Source organism: Musa acuminata, chromosome BXJ2-7, assembly GCF_036884655.1.
Source record: "Musa acuminata AAA Group cultivar baxijiao chromosome BXJ2-7, Cavendish_Baxijiao_AAA, whole genome shotgun sequence".
In the NCBI taxonomy this organism is placed as follows: Eukaryota; Viridiplantae; Streptophyta; class Magnoliopsida; order Zingiberales; family Musaceae; genus Musa; species Musa acuminata.
In genome coordinates, this window is record NC_088344.1 from 35,636,792 (window position 1) to 35,660,436 (window position 23,645).

The 23,645-nt window shown below is 36.8% G+C and overlaps 2 protein-coding genes across 3 annotated transcripts; one reads left to right on the forward strand and one right to left on the reverse strand.

The window, feature by feature from the left end:
* The first annotated feature begins 4,328 nt into the window (after nt 1–4,328).
* LOC103992697 (uncharacterized protein ycf36) lies at nt 4,329–7,255 on the forward strand. 2 transcript variants are annotated; one of them, XM_009412507.3, is made up of 4 exons: nt 4,330–4,903; nt 4,991–5,019; nt 6,321–6,377; nt 6,844–7,255. In XM_009412507.3, exons 1-4 carry the CDS (start codon nt 4,432–4,434, stop codon nt 7,048–7,050), a joined length of 765 nt encoding a protein of 254 aa, XP_009410782.2. In that variant the 5' UTR covers nt 4,330–4,431; the 3' UTR covers nt 7,051–7,255. The 2 variants fall into 2 exon arrangements, with proteins under 2 accessions (XP_064974626.1, XP_009410782.2); XM_065118554.1 differs by lacking the exon at nt 6,321–6,377 and having other exon boundaries at nt 4,329–4,903.
* An 8,271-nt stretch (nt 7,256–15,526) lies between these two features.
* LOC135616424 (chaperonin CPN60-like 2, mitochondrial) lies at nt 15,527–20,300 on the reverse strand. The gene is made up of 12 exons (XM_065115618.1): nt 20,067–20,300; nt 18,746–18,823; nt 18,527–18,625; nt 18,338–18,403; nt 18,133–18,201; nt 17,991–18,068; nt 17,401–17,491; nt 17,243–17,347; nt 16,839–16,942; nt 16,657–16,762; nt 15,741–15,819; nt 15,527–15,662 (listed from the first exon to the last, which is right to left on the reverse strand). Exons 1-12 carry the CDS (start codon nt 20,298–20,300, stop codon nt 15,527–15,529), a joined length of 1,245 nt encoding a protein of 414 aa, XP_064971690.1.
* Nucleotides 20,301–23,645: the final 3,345 nt, after the last annotated feature.

Sequence of the window (23,645 nt, forward strand, 5' to 3'; positions counted from 1 at the left end):
GGAGATTATCGTTCACAAGTAATTGCTTATGAATGAGAGTGTTGACATTTTATACATAGTCAAGTAAGGTTGTGATGTAATAATAATGCTATAAGTCAAAGACAATAAGGTAAACAATGAGGTACTGAAGGGGTTAGCTATGACTTAACTTACTAATACTTTATTATGGTAGCCCACTTCAACTAAAACCTCTAAGGGGGAATGGTAAATCTACTTCACTATCCTAGAGCATGAGGACCCTCGGTAATATTGCTCTATGGCTCTGCTTTCGCCCCATATCTTCTACCCTTCTTGTAGGCTCTCCCATCTTAGTTGTAGTAGCATGTCCAGAATCGGGTTTAGTAAGTTAGCTATCTATAATGCTATGAAGGGAAATAGGGACTTGCCCTTACATAGGTCTAGCATTAATTTATACCTCTCTCCTCTTCTTTCTGAGGATGACTTTGAGCTTCGAAGGCCCTTTGAAAATGATGAGGTCTTAGAGGCAAGAGGCACTTCATTCAGTTCTCATTTGGGAATCCACCCTGCCTAGAGCTTCTCGTCCCATTGAGGATAGGATACCTTTTTAACAACTTTTTTCTTCCTTGACTTATCAATGATAGAAGGACGACTGAGCGAGATCATGCTCGATACTTCGAGCGATGACTCTCAAATGAATGGGGAAGGGGTCGAGGTAGCCACTGCCATTCTTAAAGAGGAACCATCCCTTCTTCTCCTCAAAACTCAAAGGTTCATAAATGTAGGAAATCAAAACCATCAGTCTACATAGATTGATTCTTTAAAGTGCAGAAAGAAGTGAGAAGACAGAGTGTTCAAAGCATACCTCAAGGAGTTGGATTGAGACCCACATCGATCAGCCAATCCTCGTCCATCTTCCAAACAACCTCGGAGGAAGAGAATATGACTCTCAATTGAAGCACTTGATCCACTTCCTTGTCCGATAAGAATGGAAGTGTGTTGTTATCTATGAAATATATGAACCATGTAAGATTAAATCTCCGATCTTAGCCTATGCCTACGAGGAAATAGTATTCTTTACAACCTTTATTGTTAGAAGGGGTACTACTGGCTCTGAAGCCCTCTTCTATAGCTAGGTAGTAACAGCTTTTCGCTAGACACTCGAAAGCAGGTAACAAATAGTTTATAAGTCATGGTAATACCAACGTAGCAGCATTCTTTAATGAACATTACCAAGTAGTATCATGATTTGGGAACCATATATGAGGGTGATATCCTCCACTATTGGAGGTAAGGCACAATTATCGGATGAAGGGAAAAATGAAATCTCGCCTCTAGAGCATTAGAAGATAAGTAGAAAAACCTAAACATTGGGTCATATGGGTGGTGATTTGGCCAAGGGACTTATAGATCAAACTCGACTAGAATGGAGTACCTGATCCGCAAGTGGTCCAAGAGTTGTGTGCTTGTCACTGAGTCTTTATCATACATATTTTTCATGGGCTCTAAGTCTTGAAGAATTTTTGGATTCACAAGAACTAACTCTCTACATGAGGGTTAAGTTAGAATTTCATTCACCCTTGGGTTGTCCAAGGATAGAGCGCTAACCTCCTTGGCTATTCGATGACTGTAAGCAAAAGAATAAGATGCTAAAGTATTGAGATGCCTAGAAGATGATATGCTAAGGAATTTACCTACCATCAGGAAGAGGACCAACGATCGATCCCTTTTGTAGAGGAGAACTAGAGCTAAGGAGAGAAGCTCTTAAAGGGGATCGCAAAGGCTCAAATGAGAGAGGATGAGCCTCACCCTTATGGTTAAGAGAGATTTATAGGAAATGGACTAGTCTCTCTTCTCTTATATTGAAGATAAGTGTCCCTTTGGATCAAATTTGAAGTGACGCTAATCGATGAAGGGGCATCCCAAAAAGTATAAAAGTGACACTAATTGATGAAGGGGCATCTCAAAAAGCATAAAAGCAATTAATGTGCAAAGACCACCTTAGAGAGCGTATAAGTGTTCGAGGCATGTGAGTCAAAAAAATCTAACCTGTGTAAGAGGAAACCCACAATGACAGGAGCATAAGATAAAATATATCCAAGACGTATAAGTTAGAATAACCTAACTCATGTAAGAGGAACCTTGAAGAGCACAGAAATGCTTAAGATACAAAGTCGAAAATACTTGACTATGTAAGAGGAAACCCACCATGGTGAGAGGCATAAAACAAAATGTGTCCGAGGCTTATGAGTTAGAAAAACTAGACCCATGTAAGAGAAAACTCATCATAGCTAGAGGCATAAGATAAAATATGCTCGAGGTGCATGAGTCGGGAAAACCCGACCTATGTAAGAAGAAATTTGTCATAGTAAGAGGTACAAAACAAAATATACCTGAGGTATGTCAGTCAAGAAAACTTGACCCACATAAGTGAAAACCCATCACGATAAGAAACATAAAATAAAATATATTAGAGACATATGAGTCGAAAAAATCCTACTCATATAAGAGAAAACCTACTATGATGGGAGGCACAAAATAAAATATACCTAAGGTGCATGAATAAAAAAAACCCAACTCATGTAAGAGGAAACTCATCACGATGGGAGATACAAAATAAAATGTGCTCGCGGTGCGTAAGTTGAAAAAACCCAACTCGTTTAAAAGAAAATCCACCATGACAAGAGGTATAAGATAAAATATGCTTGAAACGTACAAGTCGGGAAAACATAACCCATGTAAGAAAAAATCCATCATGATAGGAGGCATAAGACAAAATATTCTTGAGGTATATAAGTCGAAAAAATCTAACCAATATTAGTATAAATTCATTACGATGAGAGATACAATAAAAAGAAAGCCTAAAATAGAGGGGTCAAGCATCGACCCCCTCCCCTCTTTACCTAAGGTGGGTAAGCTACTGCCTAATGTAGCCCAATGACAAAAAAAAAAAAAAAAACGAGCACCTTAGAGAGAGATGGGCCCCTCCTTTACTCAAATTATGGAGGTCGGGTCCCTCCTCTTGAGGCATGGAGGTCAAGAAATACTAATCCCCTCAACCCAAGTTGTGAAGGTCGGGAAGCCTAACCCCCTCTTTTGCGCGAGGTATGAAATTCGAAAAATTATAATCCCCTCATTTGTCCAAGTCATGGAGGTCAAAAAACCCGATCCCCTCCTATATTGAAGTATGGAGGTTGAAAATCTTATTCCCTTCCTTCACCTAAGTCATGGAGGTTGAGTCCCTTCCTTCACCTAAGTCCCCTCCTTTGCTAGAGTCATAGAGATTAGGTCCTTTCTTTGCCCGAGACATTAAGGTTAGGAAACTTGACCCCCTCCTCCACCCAAAGTATTGAGGTTGAGAAATCTTGATCTTCTCATTCGCCCACGACGTGGAGATTGAGTCTCTTCTTCACCCGAGATATAAAGGTCGGGAAACCTAACCCTCTCCTTCACTCGAGGCATGGAGGTTGAGTCCCTCCTCCACTCGAGGCGTGGAGATAAAAAACCTGACCCCCTCCTCCACCCGAGGTATGGAGGTCGGGTCCCTCCTTCACCTGAGACATGGAGGTTCAGTCCCTCTTTGCCCGAGGCCTAGAGGTTAGGAAATCTCGATCCCCTCCTTCTATATGGTGTCTAAGGTAGAAGGAGAAGATAAAAGTCGCCCCCGCTTGCCTGCCCATGTCGATAAGGGTTTAAGATATACGGTCATAGACTATCCCCCCATGGCTAGCGTCGATAAAATGCCAAAGGAAAATTGTTTGAGATAGTTAGACATTGTCTCATCGTAGAATATTTCATGAAATATTTCGTCTCTTTACGACCAGATATAAAAGCTCATTTTTAACGTAATGAATGGGGATCATTTTTCGATCACTCGTATCCATATTCATCTACCTCGGGTTATTATCCTGGACATTGGAAGGATTAAGCCAGGAAACTTCTGTCGGCCTCGATCTTATTGCATATGATACTTCAAATGCTTGATATTTTCATCTCGAATGTATCTTAGATAACCCTGTACACATGAGTTCGGACCACATAAGGTTGGCCAAGATATCAATGATTTTTTTTCATAATACTAAACAAACTGATTTATCAATTTTTTTTATTATAATTGATGGTGTTAGTTAGTAAGATTTTAATATTTTATCATAAAATTCAAATAAGATTTTCGTCATAATATATCCTATTATTTTTTAATTAAAACATAAATACAAAGATTTAAGATATTTTTATTAAAAAAATACTGAATATACCTATTGAAAGCAAAGTTTCATAGAACAAAAACAATACCGAAGCTCGGAAGTTCAAACCCCGAAAACGGAAGCCAAAAAAAAATAAAATAAAAATAAAAGCTGAAAGAGAAACAGTAGTTACCCACATCGAAGCACAATCCCTTTCCCCCGAGTCCGAACTCAAAGGCCACCATAGAAACGGAGAAGACGGAGAAGCGTCACCTCCCGTGCTCCTTCCATGGCGGCATCTCTTTTCCTCTCTCTCCTCCCCGCACACAAGCTCCCTTCTAATTCTACCCCTGTCCTTACGAGGAGGACGGCAAACAAGAAGCAGAAGAGCAATTGTATCTGCCCAATATCCGCCTCCTCGTCCTCCTCCTTCCGCAACGGGAGCCCGTCAGAGACGGACTGTCCGGTGCCTCTGGATCAGCAGCCGGTGAACGAGTACCAGTCCCTCTCAACCTCCCTCCCCTTCTCCTGGGCCACCGCCGACCTCCGCCTCTACTCCTCCCGCCTCGCCCTCACCGGCGCCTCCTTCGCCCTCATCGTCGGCCTCCCCGTCTCCGCCTTCGGAACCGGCAGCCTCTCCGACCCCCGCTGCGCCCTCGGGGTCGTCTCCGCCGGTCTTCTCGCCGTCACGCTCGCCGTCCTCCGGATGTACCTCGGATGGGCTTACATCGGCAACCGCTTGCTCAGCGCCACTGTCGAGTGTAAGACAGCTCACTCCTTTCGTATTTCCGATCCCTTGTTTTCTTAATTCGAACAATTTCCGATTGAAATTTCTGTTCGCCTCACAGATGAGGAGACGGGATGGTATGATGGTCAGGTAAGGATGTATCGCCGATCCTTCTTTTCTCGGTACCGAATTATGCGGTTTTTTCTCCTTCTTGAGTCTGGATGTGTTTTAAGCTTTAAGCATTGATAAAGGAGCATATTTTGTTGTTATCAATCTTGCGTCTTGATTTTGGATGTTATATTTATGTTAAGCATTAAATCAAATAGATAAAAAAAGGTTCTATTCAGTTTTTTTTTACTTAAGATTCTAATCACAATCTTTGATCTTTCTGTAATTTCTTGAATGGAAAGCCAGCTGTAAATAAGCAAATTGCAAACTCAGTTAGATCTTATCCCTGTATCTTGTGATGGTTTTGGCTATGGCAGATGAGCTTGATAGAATAATGATGCTCTAAAGGATTGAATGGGTTCTCTCTAGTTCATGCGATCTCATAGTCCTGTTGCAAGTGCAGAAGTTCCTGCAACATGAGTAGAATAGTATGCGATACATGTTACTAGTAATCGAATAAACTGATATAAAAAAATGAACTGGAGCATAATGAATTGGAGTCATAACATCCCTGACCCAATACTCAAGCTCTCTATCTGTAATACATCACGTCTAATATCCTAAACTACCTAAGATCTGCTGTGCAAAAAGAATGATGCAACGTGAATTTTTTTTTATAACTCTTTTTTTTATTTGGTGTTGATTTAAGTCAGTGTTAAAGTTACACCGCACCTTCACTTTCTGATTCTGCATTGTCTGCTCGCATATGTAGGCGCAACTAGCTGCCACTCCTTATGACCTACGTCTTCTTTAAATTGAAAGCAAATTGCACTGTGACAAAAAGTTCTGCGACTTCTCCAACAACGGACATAATTATTAGATAGCCAGTGATGAATGGAAGACCAAATTTTTAGAGAGCATGAAGGCTTCTATTTGATTCAACAGTTGGCACTAAAAGGAAATTTTTAGGATTTGATGTCATTAGAAGAGGATATTAGTTCTTAGTTGCTTTTGCTTATTAATGGTTTTGAGAATTAAACCAGACATAATCCAGAGTCGGAGTGTTCTGCTTTATCCAGTGTCACATTTTGAGTACTTGGACCTAACTTTACAATGTTCTTTGCATCCCTACTGCAAGTAGGGCTGATAAACTTTCATAAGTGCAAAACTATATCCACTTGGAGTTTATGAAATTTTCATGAGGGTCACCACTTCTTTCATGAAAAATGTATGTTTTGTTTGTAAAGAGCTATTGATAATATCAATTGAATGCCCAACTACATGCTTGCTTTCTCTTTAGTTTCAGGTTTAAGTATTGTGATATGTTTGTTCGTTGTTGACAGATATGGGTGAAGACCCCTGAAGTTTTAGCTCGCGATCGTCTTCTAGGTTCATTTTCTGTAAGTTGACCAATTTATATCCGAACTACATCTTTTTTTTGGGTTATCCTCTGTAACCTTCAGGTCTACACTGAATTCCTTCAGGATACACTAGTCAATCGTTGTCATGCAAGTTCGTTTAAAAGATTTATGCTGATTGGCTTGCAAATGCTTAGTTCTTCCAACTAGCCAAAATTGACTGATGCTGGACTGAATATAGTGGATTTGTTATGCAGCATACCATATGAATCGATGCACATGAAAACGTATGTTTGGTATGAGACGACAAGGTTGATACCTGAAATGAGTTCAACGGAACCGCAATTGACATACTTATTCTAATGGGTTTTGCCTGAATTCTTTGTAGCTAGTGGATGATTTCCTTTTAGAACATTTAGCATTACATGTAGTAGTCCATGGAAAATGATAGTACTTTTTACGGATTCATCAAATGCTCGTCATCATGTATTTTTTACTTTGTCTTCAGGTGAAACCCGTGTTAAGCAGAGTGAAGCTTACTTTAATAGGTCTCGCGATCTCCTTAGTCGCATGTGCCTTCCTTTTCATCAATATCGAAAACCCAAGGGATACATCAAAAGATTCTGGGGAGCGAGCTGTAGCTGGGGCATACAGTGATGAATCTGCAAGGTCATTTGAGCCGGACTCATTCTGCGGTGAGCCTGATCTGTCATAAACCTTTTGGAAGGCGTTGAAACGTGCAGTTTGTCCACTAGAAATGCACATACAAATAAAGTCACACATGCTGTCTCCATATACAAACTTAGAAGTGCAATTGTGTTGTGTCTGGTATCATATATGTAAAAAATTGTACATACCTAAAGTAAAACTGATAATGTAATTAGTTTATCACCGAATCAGGGTAAGATGTGTTACTATTCTTTTTTGCCTTTTACTATAGCAAGTGTATCACATGCCCACCAAGTCCTTGTCAGGAGGAAACAATTACTGATTTTTTTTGTTTTTGGACTCTAAGCTCAGACTTTGAACGTGATTGATGCTCGCTTTTTTCTGGACCAGCATTGAGTCGAGCACCTGAATCAAATATAATCTAAAGGAAATTATACGAAATTTTATTTCTTTTATTTAATTACTTAGGCTCCATTTCTAATTTTTATTTCTTCAGTTAAGTTTCCTTATACACCGTTGAGGGAAAAATATGATTTCTTTTCTGATTAAAAATAAGACTTTTTTTCTCAACAAATATCTTTTTATTAAAAAGGAATTCGGGTCACGATATTTATAAAATAATAAGTATATATATATATATATATATATATATATATATATATATATATATATATATATATATATATATATATATATATATATATATATATATATATATATATATATATCACGTCGTGATCGGGTGGTCGACAGGAAAGAGAAATGAATGGACGAGTTCACCCAAGTGTATTGGATCACCCACTAACATTGGACGGTAGAGGGTCAATTACGTATTTTTTGGACATCTGATCGGGTTTAGGGTTCTCTTTTCATTTTAACGGATTCGGTCCGTAGCAGATTTCAGTCGGATCCGACCCATCGTCACGTAGGTTCGCCGCTCGCACGCTTTTATTCCGCGATCGTGCCGTCCTACAAATCTGTCAGCATCTCCTCCTCGTCTTGATGCTGGACTTCGTGGTTCATCGGAACCACCCGCTTGCCTTCTTCTCCGAGTTTTTCTTTCCCTACCCGCTTCTGGTATTTCTCTTCCTCTGTTTATTTCTTTAGTGTCTGGTTCCGATTCAGATTAGAAATCGTTCCTGGGGTTTAGTATGTTTAAGGTCCTGAGGACGATAAGATGACGTTAGAATATTTGTATGTAATCTTAGCCAATCAGTGATGGCGAGTAGACTGTGGAGGATGTATGCCGACCGGCAGTTCTACAAATGGGAAAAGACAGTCCTTTGGGATATGATCGAGCCATATAGGCGTCCCAAATCCTTGACCCCTCTTATCTCGATCTATGTTGCTGCCTTCTACACAGGGGTTATCGGATCCGCCATTACCGAGCAGCTTTATAAGGTATGCTTTTTTTCATGGGATCTGATTTTTAACTCTGTCAAGTAATCAAGTTATATAAATTTTTCCCCCTTCCCCTTCATATTGAGTTCTGTTTTTTTCATCTTTTCTATGACCATTGATTTTATACGGGTAAGGTATGTTGTAAGTGTGTTTTCTAGATTTGCTAATGATCACCGTACGATGGAGTCATTGTTATCTTCTGAATAACTTTGTGACTGTCACTTTTTTTCGTGCAAGTTATTGGCAACGATACTCAAGTATAGGATTTTATTCTTGCATTGGTTTTTCTTTTAGATATACGGTTTGTTGTGAACGCAAAATTATAAAAGAACAAATACTTGTTGACTGAGAATTGATTGGTTCTACTATTCATTTTCCAAATTAATAGGTAATGGCTTCTTTTCCCAATATGATTCTTCTCTAATGTTTCATCTTGTCTCTTGTGAAATAATGTAGAATTGTGAATCTATAATTATTTAGTTTGTTAGATGCATGTTTAGACAAGACAGCAATGCTAATTGTGAAACTTATTTTCTTTATTTAATTTAGAACAAAGTAATAGTACTTGGATCTGATTAATAAAATAATGAATATTGAAATAACAAATTTAAAGAAAAAGTTCAATAAAGAACCTTGAGACGGGTATATGTTGTTTTAAGGCTAAATCTCCTCATTACGTGTGAGAATTAGTTGACATTTGTACCCAAGATTTAACATTTATCATCCCTCCTATGAGCATAATGGCAGAGAGATTTTACTTGATCTCTTTTAGCAAACTAAATAACTAAATAAAATTGAACAACACAATTGAAAATAAAATAAAAGAGGTGGAATTTTTGTATTTATAACTATCTTTATAGCTTCTAACAATGCCTTAAAAAGTATCTTAAAAGGTATTATTCCAAGGAACACTTCTTTTAAATTAGGTAGTTATTATAATCACCAAGAACTAATTTTTATAAGATTTTGAATCTCCAGAAAAACTCCAACGATCCCCAAAAAACTTATGTTTTTCGATGATTAAAACTTAATAAAAGAGAACAGAGTGTTGCTTGATGCTTATACTATGCGATTGGTGAAGTACTTCTTATCAAGGATGGATGTACCGCTCAAAACAATATGAAATGTTCGGTATGTATCGGTTCGGGTATGGGCCAATACGCAGACTACTCCCGTTTCAGGTGGCCTATCCAGTTCAGTAAAAATAATAAGAAATCAAAATTAGTGGTGGGGCCTGACCAACTTGGTATTAAGAAAGGAAAAAAAAACTTAAAATGGAAATTAGGGCTTGCTAACGAGAGCACTCTTCTCATGTTCAATGTTGCTGTTGTTTGCGAGCCCTCTTCTCGGTTTCAACGCTGCCATCATTGTTATTTCGCAATCGTTGTTACTTCGTCGTTGCCGTTGCCATTACTTCACGGTGTTGTCGTTGCTTCGTGATGCTGCTGTCATTGTTATTGTTTCACAATGTTGTTGCTTTTGTGATGTCGTTGTCGCTGCATTCCTTCTTCTTCCCAAGTCCACTGTCACCTCTTCTCCTCTTCTTCCTTCTTCCTTCTCCTCCACGGCTTCTTCATCTTCCTCTTTCCTCCTCTATTCATGCTATCTTTTCCTCTTCTCTTTCTTTTTCTTCCTCTCTGAAACATTGATACATACTGGTGTAATGACACATGGTACACCGGTACTAACCGGTATGTACCAGTCCGACAGTTCACCAAAATGGGTTAGGTACCTGAAACGATGATCCTTGTTTTTTGTAAAGTTTAAGTTTCACTTAGTGTAGGTATCTTTCATTTGAAGAAATAGAGTGAGCCGGGTGTTAAAATACATCATTTTTAATTTATAATGTCTACTATTATACACATAGTACAAATGACAATTAAGATTTTTAATATTACATATGGAATTTAGAAGTTGCCCAGTTGCCCTACATTTCTAGGGAAATTAAACATCAATTAAGATTTTGCTAATAGTTTTTCATATGCAATTTAACATAATGATAAACTTTGCTAGCAATTTTAAAAATTTCTCCAAAGATTAGGGAGATTCAAGCAACACTTTAAGGTGATATCAATCAGGGACACTTTTCGAGGACAAATTGAAAACTTTAGAACTTGTGAAAACCTCTTTTAATGAGTTGTCTTAAAAAAAAAGTTGTTATTGATTTCATTGCTTTCATAGTGTTGCTTAAATTTTACTAATCCTTATAGAAATAAGCGTGTTACTTGAACAACGAGATGATATTATTTTACATTTCATGATAATTTCTTAACCTTTGAAATGTTAGGATTTAATATATATAAATAATGATTATATTTATGTTATTAAAATCCTATTGGGAGACTTATGGAAATATCATGAACATATTGCAACCTCTTCTATACAAGAGAATCTGTATATGACCACATATTAGGGCAATCCTTCAAATCCCCCATGAATAATCAAGATTATAACACACGATCATTAATGCATATCCCATGACGAAGTCATTTATAGTATATGTGAATTAGTATATATTTTGATAAAAGGGAACGGAATTATAGTTCACTTTGTTCCTTCACGTAGAAGATATTCACATTAAGTAAAGCTTAAATTTTATGAAAGTGTTTCAATAACTCTATGAGCATTGAGCAACATCTTGTTACTTTTTGTTTATGAAATTGCTCCTAACAATGCCCCTCCGATGCGTAAGTGAGAAAGAAGTTTAAAGGATTCAAGTTAAACTTTTGTGAGAAAAAGGTGTGTTTGTGAAACACACCTGATGAGTCATTTTAATAGTGGATTTTGGATATCGTTACTTCCATAGTAGATGTCGATTACGAAGAAGGTGGTGTGCCATTTTCGGACTTAATTGCAATCATGGTGCACCAAGCTCAGGGCGTGATAACATCCAGCCCACTTAGCCTTATGTTGAGGTGTCAACCGTGTAGCATTGTAGTGTCGGCCATGTGGTGTTGAGGAGTTGACCACGTGGTATCGAGGTGTTCACTGAGGTGTTGCCCATGTATCTATTCCTCTATCAGTTGCTACCCATGTCGTGACTCGTTAGCGTAGTGAAGTCAAGTCAGGAAGTGGCCCAAATTGGTCTGCCAACACCGAAGCATATCATGAATTTGTGTGCGTTTGATTGCGTTGATTTTGTTTGTCTCTGCATTACGCTATAGGCTGGTAGGCTGCACATGTTGCCAAAATATATTGTGGGCTGATATGATCGTGTGTATCGTTGACATGCGCTTTAGGTTGATTTGGTTGTGAACATCGTCATAATGTGCTTTGGGTCGATTCAGTCATGCGTGTTGTCGAAATGCGATTTGGCCACGTGTGCCATCAAAATGTGCTTTGTGCCAATTCGGCCACGTGCGTTGTCGAAATGTGCTTTGGGCCAATTTAGTCATGTGCATTGTCAAAATGTGCTTTTGGCCGATTTGGCCTCGTGCATCATCAAAATGTGCTTTTGATCAATTTGGTCATGTGCATTGTCAAAATGTGCTTTAGGTCGAGTCGATCGTACGCATCATCAAAATGCGCTTTAGGCCGATTCAGTCGTGTGTGTCGTCGAAATGTGCTTTGGGCTAGCTCGGCCATACACGTCGTCAGGATGCACTTTGGGCTAGTTCGGCCACACACATCAGGTTCGGTTATTTGCACGTGTGATCCTCGTGTGAGGGTTCTCGTATGGTGCCTGCACGTGCAAGGCGTCATCACCGCCCTTTTCGCCCATGGCATGAGATCTTGATCATTGCATAAAATCCGACAAGATTGGATTCCTGGTGTTTCTCAATGGTAGCCTGTCATCAAGCTGATGTGGTGTCACCAAGAGTCTCCATGCGTCAGTTGGTTGGATTATCGAGGATTCTAAAAGATCACAATGATGACCCAAAAAATTCTTGATCATTCTAGTGATGCCGTGTCACATGTCTCAAATTGTCTGAGGGTCGAATGACCACTTAGGGTAAATGAAAGATCATGCTCGGCCCCGATAAATAGTGGGTCGAGCTCATTCATTACCTTACACCTTTAGATGATTTGGAGCATTCGAACCTTAGCCTTTAACACCTAGCGAACACCTTAGTGCCACGTGGCTGGCACTTCAGCGCTACATGACAAGCATCACAGCTTCATGTGGTGGATGTCGCAACGCCACATGGTAGACACCTCAACGCGAGTTTGAGTGAGCTGGATGCTATCATGTCCTCGGTTCGGTGTACCACAATCACAGTTAAGTTCGGAAGAGGTTCACCACCGCCATAACCGACATCTAGTGCAGAAGCAACGATATCTGGAGTCCATATAAAAGGGCTCCTCAAGTGTGTTCATAGACAATAGGTAAGTTTGATATTGAAAAGCCTAATCATTTTAAAAATGATGTGTACTTTTATAAAGGTGTACTAAGATTGTGTCACCTAATAGTGATGCTTGTGCATTTCATGGGGCTGTTATGTTGATGTTGATGGCTCTCAAATGGTTAATTGGGGAAGGCTAATTCTAAGCACCTAGGGCATTTTAAAATATCCAGCATGCATCTAATTAGGACCTTATTAGGAAACAGCCAAAGGTTCTCATGGAATGTTTCTGTATCATTCTTAATCTAGGTTATTAATCTAGGTATGTTTCTGTATGATTTCCTAACAAGGCAGAAAAACAGAGGTTATTAATCTAGGTTTGTATTTGCTAAGTACTAGTGGGTTGCATCGCTTTCTTTTACTGGCTGGCATGCACACAACAGAGTGTCCACTGCAATCGAGCAATTTTTTTCCCAACAATGATTCAAGGAGTTAACCTGAGGAGGCCACTTTGAACTTTTCTGGATACGATGTATTTGGGTATGTCTCTCACTTGAAGAGGCAAAGATATCATTCTTGCTTTTACTTCAGAGAATGTGTGTGAGCTGGTTCTTAGATCCTTCAAACGAACTTCACTGAAAATTTCCTTCTACCACTATTGTAGCTGCTTGTGATTATGCTTTCAGCATCACTGCTTTTGGTAACTGCCTCTCTTTTTCTTGTCGCTATGTAATTTGTCATTCTTGAATATTTCTTTATCACCGCTCAGTTGGTTCATGTCTCTTGAATCTTTCTGTGATCACTGTGTAATTGGTTATTCTCTCATGAAACTTACCTCTATTGCCGATGGATACAATTGATGCTTCTTGCTGTACAAAGCACCTTCGGGACTGCTTTTAGCTTGTTTAGTGCAATGGTATGCCAAAGCATGCTGAGCTTCCTCCGTTGTTTTATGGCTAAACTTGCCTTGTTCATATATGTACTATGATCTGGTGAACAAAGTTTAAGATGCTTAATTTCCTTGACGTGAACTTATTTGATGAGTTCGTGTAGGAAAAATACTGGGAAGAACATCCAGGTGAAGCGGTGCCTATCATGAGGCCAAAATTCTATTGGGGCCCTTGGAAGGTGTATCAAGGAGGGGAACTTCCTCCAAATATGTGAACTTAATAGTCTTGGATCATCTTGTTATTTGGAGTAGATGGACGCTGCAAGCTGATTGTGGTTGCAGATTGACGTGATAATGGTCTTCACTGGTACAAAAGTTCAACTAGATTTGTCTTGTATTGCTCATTTCACATTATGTTTGTGTATGTACACATTAATAGGACCAACTTTAGGACTTCAACATGAACCTGAAGATTCATATTCATGAATCTCAAAACCAACACTAATTTTTCACTTAAACAATCTTGAGTTTCTTACATTTGTTGGACCATTTCACTATGATAGGGGGAATATGGCACATGAATGTTTGTATGTGATGTCATCCCTTATATAACACATTAGTCAAATATCTCATCAAATTAATATGATACATAATAACATTGACTTTAATATCCAACAATTTAGTCACTTATTATGTTTGAATAATGCTCGACAATTCTATGTAATTGCCCCCCACGAATTAACTTTCACCTACTCCAATCAATCATCTGAGATTACTATAAAACGTCTTAGGTACATCACTTTATGGATATTACAACATGTTATGGCTGATTGGGTACTTGAGATGGCATTGAGTTGATATAGGCATGATGCTTGGTCGATGTGTCGCTAATGTAGTATCTAACAAGATGTGATATGGTATTGAACCCATCCATGTGCTAGACTTCACTATTAATTGTCCTCCTTGGCCCATTCACCCCCCTTAGCCCATGTGCTACACATAAGTTGACTATAATATTAGACTAAGGGGAAACTAATGGACTATAATATTCATAAGCCATTCAAGATATTAGACCTCACGAATGAAATTAACATTTAATATTTTGGAATTTTCTTTACAGTAGCATATTGTTGGTCCAAGTAAATCTTCTTAGCTTTTGCTTAACCTAATAATGGTCGGAGTCAATTCTAAGATGGTGGCACCAAGTCACAAAATTAGGCATATCACTTAGAGACCAAACAAAAATCTTTGATTTGAATCGTAAGAAGTTAATAAACTTTATTATTTTTTTTTTTGGTTCAAGGGACGTTTGATCGAGGGCTTTTCCACTTGTAGATGTAGTAGGGACCATTAAGAGGGGGGCTTTTCGAGGATTATTAAAAAAAAATTTCTTGAAAAGTAATAACAAGCATCATAAAGCATTGTCTTGACTCCCTATGGAGTTATTGATTTATATTATTTTTGTTCTTCAAAATAACTTTTTGATTTCAACACAGAATGTGTTATTGATTTCTATTATTTTTGTTCTTCAAAATAACTTTTTGATTTCAACACAGAATGTGTTATTGATTTCTATTATTTTTGTTCTTCAAAATAACTTTTTGATTTCAACACAGAATGAGACTGGATATCTATCTACATTGCGCTGGCTAACGCAATGTACAAGTTTTAACATCTTATTTATAATTTCTAATATGAACCTATGACTTTGATTTTCCTTATTACCACAGTATCACTTAATGATAAAAACATTTAAAATTTAAATTAAATAAAATTAGTTTATTTTTGCTGCTCTCGATTATATGACTGAAAAGTACATGACATGAAAGTGCTGTGAAATCAAAACCCATTGGATGAAAACAAGTTTGTTCACACAAAAAAAAAACAAAACTCATTCAACACAAAAGGCATAATCAATCCTTTTTGCATAAGGTTAGTGTTAACACGAATCACAACGCAACAGAAACTCGTGGTTTCTTGACACTCGATGCAACGGCAGTGAGTTGATAACGGCAAATGGATGGGCCAAATACAACCGAAACAAAACTCACTGCTGCTTCAGTGGTTGTCAACAAGACAGAAACACTGCCATCAAAGTCGCAATCATGTCAGAAACTGTGGAGAGCAACAGAAAAGTGATCACATCAACATATGGAGCTTCACCTGGCAGCATCTACCAAAGCAGTTCTAACAACTTTCAAGGGATCGATTATTCCAGCCTCTACCATGTCAACGTACTCTCCTGTGGCAGTATCCAAGGTGTCTAATAATTAAAAACATGAACAAAAATGGCGTATGAAGATAAGGATCAGATGTTTGGTTGTTCGATGAAGGCAGAAACAGTGTAACCATCTAACAAACTATCTAATTTAACCATGGTTTATTATTCATTAGTAAAGACAACAAACTATAAAAAGCAGTCTACGATAGACTCTTAGCACATATTTAAACCTTGTGATAGCACAATACACACCTTTCCAGATGCTCTGCCAGCAACCTCTAAGCCCTCATACGTGAGCATGAAAATGCTAAGCATAATTTAAACAAAGTTTCGGAATCTTACAGAGCTCTCATTTGATATTTAATGATACATCACATCATCCTAAAAACATTTCTTGACATGAAACCCACTATAAAAACAACTTTGAAGGAACAGCAATAAAGATCAAAGCAAAATCAAATATGAAATACAGCGATACAACTTATAGGTAATACCAATGCTATGCCTGCATATGTACAAGAGGTAAATCAAATAAAGCAAATAACACAGTTTATTGTCTATCTTATCCTGGAACCTTATTTGCAACAACGTTATGTATATTTAGCTGCAGCGGTGCACCCAAACAATCTACCACAACTTTGGAAGTGTCATGAAGAGTAACAAATATGGATGGATGATCTAACCTTCCAGTACAGTTTTCTTTGTTATCTCATTGCATACTATAGCAGAAACTAAAATGGAAATGCTAGACCAATGAAGCTTATTGAAAAATTGCCATATCATGTCCAATGCTTCTGAAGAATATGCCTATACTAAGTGTAAGATGAATAAAATACATTGCTATAAAAGAAAACAAACCTTTAGCAGCATCGTAGCCCAAATTAAGATTCTCTTGTTCAAGCAGTTTGCCAACAACTACTGCACCATCGACACCAGCATTCCCGGCAATAGTTAAAGTAGGTGCCTACAAAACCCAAGCCCAGTTAGCAGATAAGTTACTGGTAATGCAGCAAGGCATGAGAAATCAAACAGGTAAGGACCTTTAGGGCATTCTTAATGATCTGAACTCCTATATTCTCATCACTATTGGAGGTTTGAATCTTATCAAGCTCCTTTGTGGCATACAAGAGGGAAACTCCACCACCTATAAAATTACGCAGATAAGATTAGAATAAACAAAGATGAGTTATATATATATATATATATATATATATATATATATATATATATATATATATATATATATATATATATATATATATTTGTGTGTGTGTAATATTATATATATATATGTGTGTGTGTGTATAATATATATATGTATATATGTATATATATATATATATATATATATATATATATATATATACATATATATATTACACACACACACACACATATATATATATATATATATATTAAAATGGAGTGATTATTAAAAACGTACCCGGCAAAATTCCCTCTTCGACAGCTGCTCTTGCAGCATTTAGAGCATCTGTAACCCTGTCTTTCTTCTCACTAACTTCAGCTTCACTTGCTCCACCAATTCCAATTCATAGACAGTAGTAAGGAAAATGAGTCAATTCCAGTATGGGTTTCAGCAAAGGACAGCAACACCTCCAGAAAGTTTTGATAACCATTCTTGTGCTTTTTCTTTGTCAAACATTGTCGTGCTTTTCTCCATAGTTGATGTAAGCTATCGAGATATAAGAGAACAATATTTAGGTTTACACACTCAATCAAGACCAAACCTATGCTAATGTCATTCAAGCATATATGGCAACAAAAACCTCTGCAAAGGAGACCATGCAAAATTTCTCGTAACCCTTACGGTCTTGGCTAGAAGGATTAGAAGTCCAACTCTAGCAAGAAAAGCATCCTCGAACTTAATTGAAGAAGTCCTATCTCGTTGGAGATATTATAGAGCTCAGCATTGTCAACTTATGTCAGCTACATAATATCTTATAGGGGAAAATAGTTGCCAATTGAATTATGAATCCAATAAAATAATCATATAAATGTTTCCAACATAAAGCTAACATTAGTTTCTATTTTCAGTAAGCTAAAAAAAACCTTTTATTCGCTAATCATAACAAAGAAGAATAACATAGTACCTATTTCTCATTAGTTCATGATGAGCATATATTTGTTAAGAAAACAATAATTGCAACACTCATTAAATTAATCATAAGCACATGTTCAAACCTTTCTTCAAGTAGCTTCTTGTCAGCACCACCATGTAGAATAATAGCATCATCAAGAGAGACAGTTACCTAAACAACAATATACCAGTATCACCTTAGAATTCACAGCATTGCATGTGAAAATACTACAAACCTTTTTAACGGTACTAAGCATTTCCACTTTGACTGTCTCAAGATTCATGTCACCATCTTCAGTGATATCCTGCATGATTTAAATGCTGAAATAAGATGATGCACTCAACACTAATGGTATCCATCAAAGAAGATTGCTGAGGAATAAAGTTACTGATCACTATCCAGGGCATATAAATTCCAAGTCAAGAGAAGCAGCATATAACCTCGCCTCCTGTAAGTATGGCAAGATCCTCCAAATTTGCTCTTCTATTTTCACCAAAAACAAGAGCCTGATGGAACAAACCAATAATTACAACCAATTAAAGAGAAAGTTAATCATCAACCCTATTAGCAAGAATAAATACCATGGAGGATTAAGTGAATTATTATGCGTGTGCATCTGTATTCCATACGGAATGTACCTTGATACCAGCACAATGCTTATTCAGTAGCAACATGGCTAGAGCATCACTTTCTAGATCGTCAGCCACAATTAGAAGCGCTCTATGATTCTAGATAAACACATCAAAGTAAGCATGAGTCACCTTGGACACGATTTCTACTAGTTAGATTATACATGGTAGTCATTTAACAAAAAAAATGTAAAGGAGAAAACTTTGTAGCTGTATTACCTTTAAAGGAAGCTCCAATATTTGTACAAGAGAATTCATGTCTGAAATCTTCTTATCATGAATAGGACTTTCTAGTTCCTGGAAAACAATGTATTCAAGTGAAAATGAATCGAGAAAAGGAACACAGTCAACAAATGGCAAGAAGTTTTGCTTCAAAACTTTCTACTTCAGAAACTTAATAAAAAAAAACATGTTCTAATTTCTGGGTAAAACCAATGACAACTATACATATCAAACAAAATGTAATTGAAGACCTACACTATATGACTCTTATATCACATACATTGATCCAGCCAATTCGAGAAATCTATTGTTGTCCACACTCTTTGTCACTAAGGGGATGTTGCCAGAATATTATATCAATGAACTTCATTCCTTTGAATTTTTTAACAACATTCTGTGACTGAGCTTGGATCATGAGAGCCAGAATATCCTAGCAGATGATATCTAACTCTAACACAATGTTGAGGCAAGCTACATATCTCGATAGAATCACATGTAGGGAGAGGCTTTTGTTCACGTACAAGCACTTTTTTCGATGGATACTACTCTCTTCGTTAGACAAAATACTCAGATTTGCTTCCAATCCTTTGCATGCTAAATGTTTGACAATATGGGATGGCCAACAAAAATTGAAGCAAAAGTATTATAATTTTTTGATCAAATTTGATGCACAACATATGATTCAAATATTTAACTATAATAATAAGCCACTACATTGGTTCTTACAGAAAATTCATCCTCACTTAGATTTAAATAACAATCTTGATTAATAAATAAAATTTATATTTAAATAAAGCTATGGTTATAGAAAACTGTAGTCCTTTACATGCATCGCGCTACATCAACATGCAATAATTCCCGACATTAGCATCAACATCCTCCTTCCTTGCTCCTCCATTGACTCTGTGGTTATATTCACCCAATTCTAAAGAGTCCAACACATCATCCTCCTTCCTTGCTCCATCGGCTATGCGGTTGTCTTCACCCAATTGTAAAGATTCTACCTCATCGTTTTGCCAAGATTCAACATCCTCTTCATTGCTCCTTCGTTGGCTATGTGGTTGTATTCACCCAAATCTAAAGAGTCCACCTCATCATTTCGCCATGATTCATCCTCGTGAGTCATGTGATCATCCATCATCCTCCTACATTCACTGCATGATACATAATTCTGGCAATACAAAAAGCTCCTCAAGTTCAACTTAGATGATAACAATTTGAATGCTCTTTGGCCATCCATAGTTTCAAACACATTCGATAGTGGCATAGCTTCCGATACCTCATCGAGTTGCACTAGGGTGTGCGATAGGTTAAGTACCTCAAGATGTCTCATACCTACTATGGACAAAATAGCTTGAAAGGTTGTCTTGCAACACCGCAAGCTTAAGACCTTCAACCCACGAAACACAAGTAGAGCAGTTGCTGCAAAGTGTTCAGTGTAGCAACCCATGACCTTTAGCGTAGAGAAGCTCTTACAGTATTCTCTTATATCGAGCATTATGAAAGTTGGATCAGAGTACCCAGGCCACTGAGAAAACTCAGGCATCGTCATCGATTCCAATTCTGTCCATCCTTTGATAGCGTTGCGCATTGTAACTTCACTGATAAGATTCCAACATGGTAGGACGAGCCTTTTAAGATGAGGGCACCTATATATACAGATCAACAAATCATTTAACCAAATTAAACGAAGGTAGTAAACAAGAAACCAATATAGTTGTATCATTTATCCTTCGGCAATGAGGTTCACGTCTTCATCCTTTATGCACAGATGGGGGTGGAATATAATGGACGTGATGTTTCCATGAACACAAGCAATCACTATTCTTAGTGTTTCTGATAACCCCTGTGCTCTTGTGTTCACCCTCATAAAGTTGGACCGTAGAAGTTGGAGGCTAAGTGATGAATCCGACGAAGCCATTCGCCATGACCGACAAACTTGGGTTGTCGTACATTGATCTTTTGGATTTAGTTCTTTAAAAATCTTTAAAATTAAATCAATGGACAAATCCCCCCATTCTATTCTTTCAGAGGTAATGATGGGCAAATCCCCTCGTTCGGAGCTAATGATGTTTCCCATTTTCCTAGTTTAAGGTGCAGTCAAAACAAAAAAAAGGGTGACACTACGAAAGAAGAAAAAAATAAAGCATATTAAACAAAAATTACCTGTGCTTATCAACAGAATATTAATTCTTGTAGTAGAGAAAATATATAGATCACATAAATATTTTAGGCTCTTTTCTATGTTAAACTTTTGATCACTATTAATTCATCTGAGATCTAAGTAGTAGAACCATTTACAAATCTAATATAGATGAGAAATCCTTTCGATAACTGACATCTAATTAGAAAAATATAAAGGAATATTTGAATGACCATATTATGAAACAAAAAAAATAATTATAAAAAATAAAAATAAGAAATTACATATAATCTTACTCGGTCAATAGTAACCATCACAAGAGAATCTTGACTGTGTCGAACTAAGCGATGCCCTCAAATGCAATTCAGGTTGGACCTGATTCCAACTAGAGCATACCCTCCGACACAATTCCAATTTCTAACTTTATTTTCCTTTTTCAATGAAAATACAAACTAAATGATTTAAAACTTTAAAACCTATAACATAACAAAGAATACATATTAAGTATACAAGTTTTGAAATCAATATCTAAATTCATAATTATTTTTTAAAACATGCAATAGAAGCTCTACACTTGCAATATCGTAAAATCTGGATTTAACACATGTGTGATGAAATTTATTTTAGAAAATCATGCAAAAACCACATACACCAAATATTAGGAATATGCATCATAACAAAAGAAAATTCATAATATTCAAGAATCATTAGTTTAACCTTAATGTTGGAATTATGAATCGGTAACATACTTTTAATCTTTAAAATCATGAACAAGTTATATGATAGATTAAAATTTTTAAAAATAAAGATAAAATACAAGGACTTTGGAAAACCTACCTCTATGTAAGATGAAGGTATTCCTCTCTTTTGATTCCTTCACTAATAGGAAATCTCGTAACGTTGTTGATTAATGTTGGGAAAAACTTGTCTCTCTCCAAGATGAAGATCTTCCTCTCTTTCAATTCCTTTGACTCAAAGGCAAACTCGTAGGATTGTTGATTAACGTTAGGGTGGGGGAGATGGGGGGTGTCTACCATCGTTAAATAGGAGAGGGAGGGCTTCTTACTAAAGAAAGAAATAATTAATTTTACTATATTCCTAATGAAATTAAATTTCAACTATGAATTAATTTTCCTTATTAGTAAACACAAGCAAGAAAACAAATGAACAGAAATTTTCTTATTAGATCAAAGTTCTACTTATCGAAGTTTAATTTTAAGGAAAAAGAAATTTAAAATTTTCAATGGCTATAGTGTAGGTTTGTCTCCCTTGTAGTAGTCAGTATGATGCATGAGCCATCGGTTACAGTAGATTTACAAGAATTTACATCTTAGGTCGACAGAGTAGAGAAGGAAATGGAGTCAGATTCATCTTCGTCTATACTTTTGGTTTAATTTTTAGTTTGATTTAAAATTTCAAAGATAAATCTTGGTGATCAATGTTATAAATCAATATGTAATAAAGGAGATTTATCAAATATTAACATACATTTTATGAGTCCAAATTCTTAAAATTTTATGTTCTTTATGACAATAAATTATTGTTGATTTGATACTCTTTTGAATTAGTGTATATCAATCGTGTTTTGTTGTGGTTGGTAAGTGCTTTTAAATTGTTTAGGCAAGTACCCTCAAAGGGCATGAAATCAAAACGAAAATTTTAAAAATTAAAATTTGATTATTCTATATATATTAATATACCTTAAGTTTTTGGTAAGAAGTAGAATATTACATAACACTCGGAGTATTATATGTATCTCTTTGATAGATAAGTGAGAGAAAATAAAAAAATATTTTGTTAAATTTATAAGAGAGCATGGTTTGGGTTAACCGAAGTGTATCTAATCTCAGCAAAAAATTATATATATATATATATATATGTATATATATATATATATGTATATATATATATATATGTATATACATATATATATATATAACTATAATAAGCCAATAATTGGTTGTTACATAATATTCATCCTCACTTAGACAGTAATGATGTAATCTTTGGAGACAATAATAACAATCTTGATTAATAAATAAAATTCATATTTAAAGAAAAAACTAAGGTTATAGAAAACATTAGTCCTTTGCATGCATTGCGCTACATCAGCATGCAATAATACCATTAGCATCAACATCCTCCTTCCCTGCTCCTCCGTTAGCTGTGTGGTTGTATGTATTCACCCATTTATAAAGAGTCCAACACGTCATCCTCCATCGGTTATGCGATTATTTTCACCCAATTCTAAAGATTCCACCACCTCATCGTTTCGCAAGGATTCGACATCCTCCTTCGTTGCTCCTCCGTTGGCTATGTCGTCGTCTTCACCCAATTCTAAATAGTCCACCTCATCGTTTCGCCAGGATTCATCCTCGTGAGTCATGTGATCATCCATCATTCTCCTGCATTCACTGCATGATATATAATTCTGGCAGTACAAAAGGCTCCTCAAGTTCAAGCTAGATAACATTTTGAACGCTCTTTGGCCATCCATAGTTTCAAACGCTTTCACTAGTGGCATAGCTTCCGATCCCTCACCGAGTTGCACTAGGGCGTGTGATAGGTTAAGTACCTCAAGATGTCTCATATATTCTAAAAAATCAAAACCTTGCATGGTTATCCTGCAACACCGTAAGCTTAAAACCTTCAACCCACAAAGCGCTGTACCACAAGATGCTGCAAAGTATCGAGAGAAGAGACCCATGACCTTTAGCGTAGAGAAGCTCTCACAGTATTCTTTTATATTGACTA

Coding starts and splice junctions, on each gene's coding strand:
- LOC103992697 (XM_009412507.3), top strand. CDS start 4,432: ATGGCGGCATCTCTTTTCCTCTCTCTCCTCCCCGCACACAAGCTCCCT. Junction 5,020..6,320: donor CGGGATGGTATGATGGTCAG/GTAAGGATGTAT, acceptor CGTTGTTGACAG/ATATGGGTGAAGACCCCTGA. Junction 6,378..6,843: donor GTCTTCTAGGTTCATTTTCT/GTAAGTTGACCA, acceptor CTTTGTCTTCAG/GTGAAACCCGTGTTAAGCAG.
- LOC135616424 (XM_065115618.1), bottom strand. CDS start 20,300: ATGACGATGCCTGAGTTTTCTCAGTGGCCTGGGTACTCTGATCCAACT. Junction 18,404..18,526: donor CTGGTATCAAGGTACATTCC/GTATGGAATACA, acceptor TTGTTCCATCAG/GCTCTTGTTTTTGGTGAAAA. Junction 15,663..15,740: donor GCTTTGGTAGATGCTGCCAG/GTGAAGCTCCAT, acceptor CTTTGATGGCAG/TGTTTCTGTCTTGTTGACAA.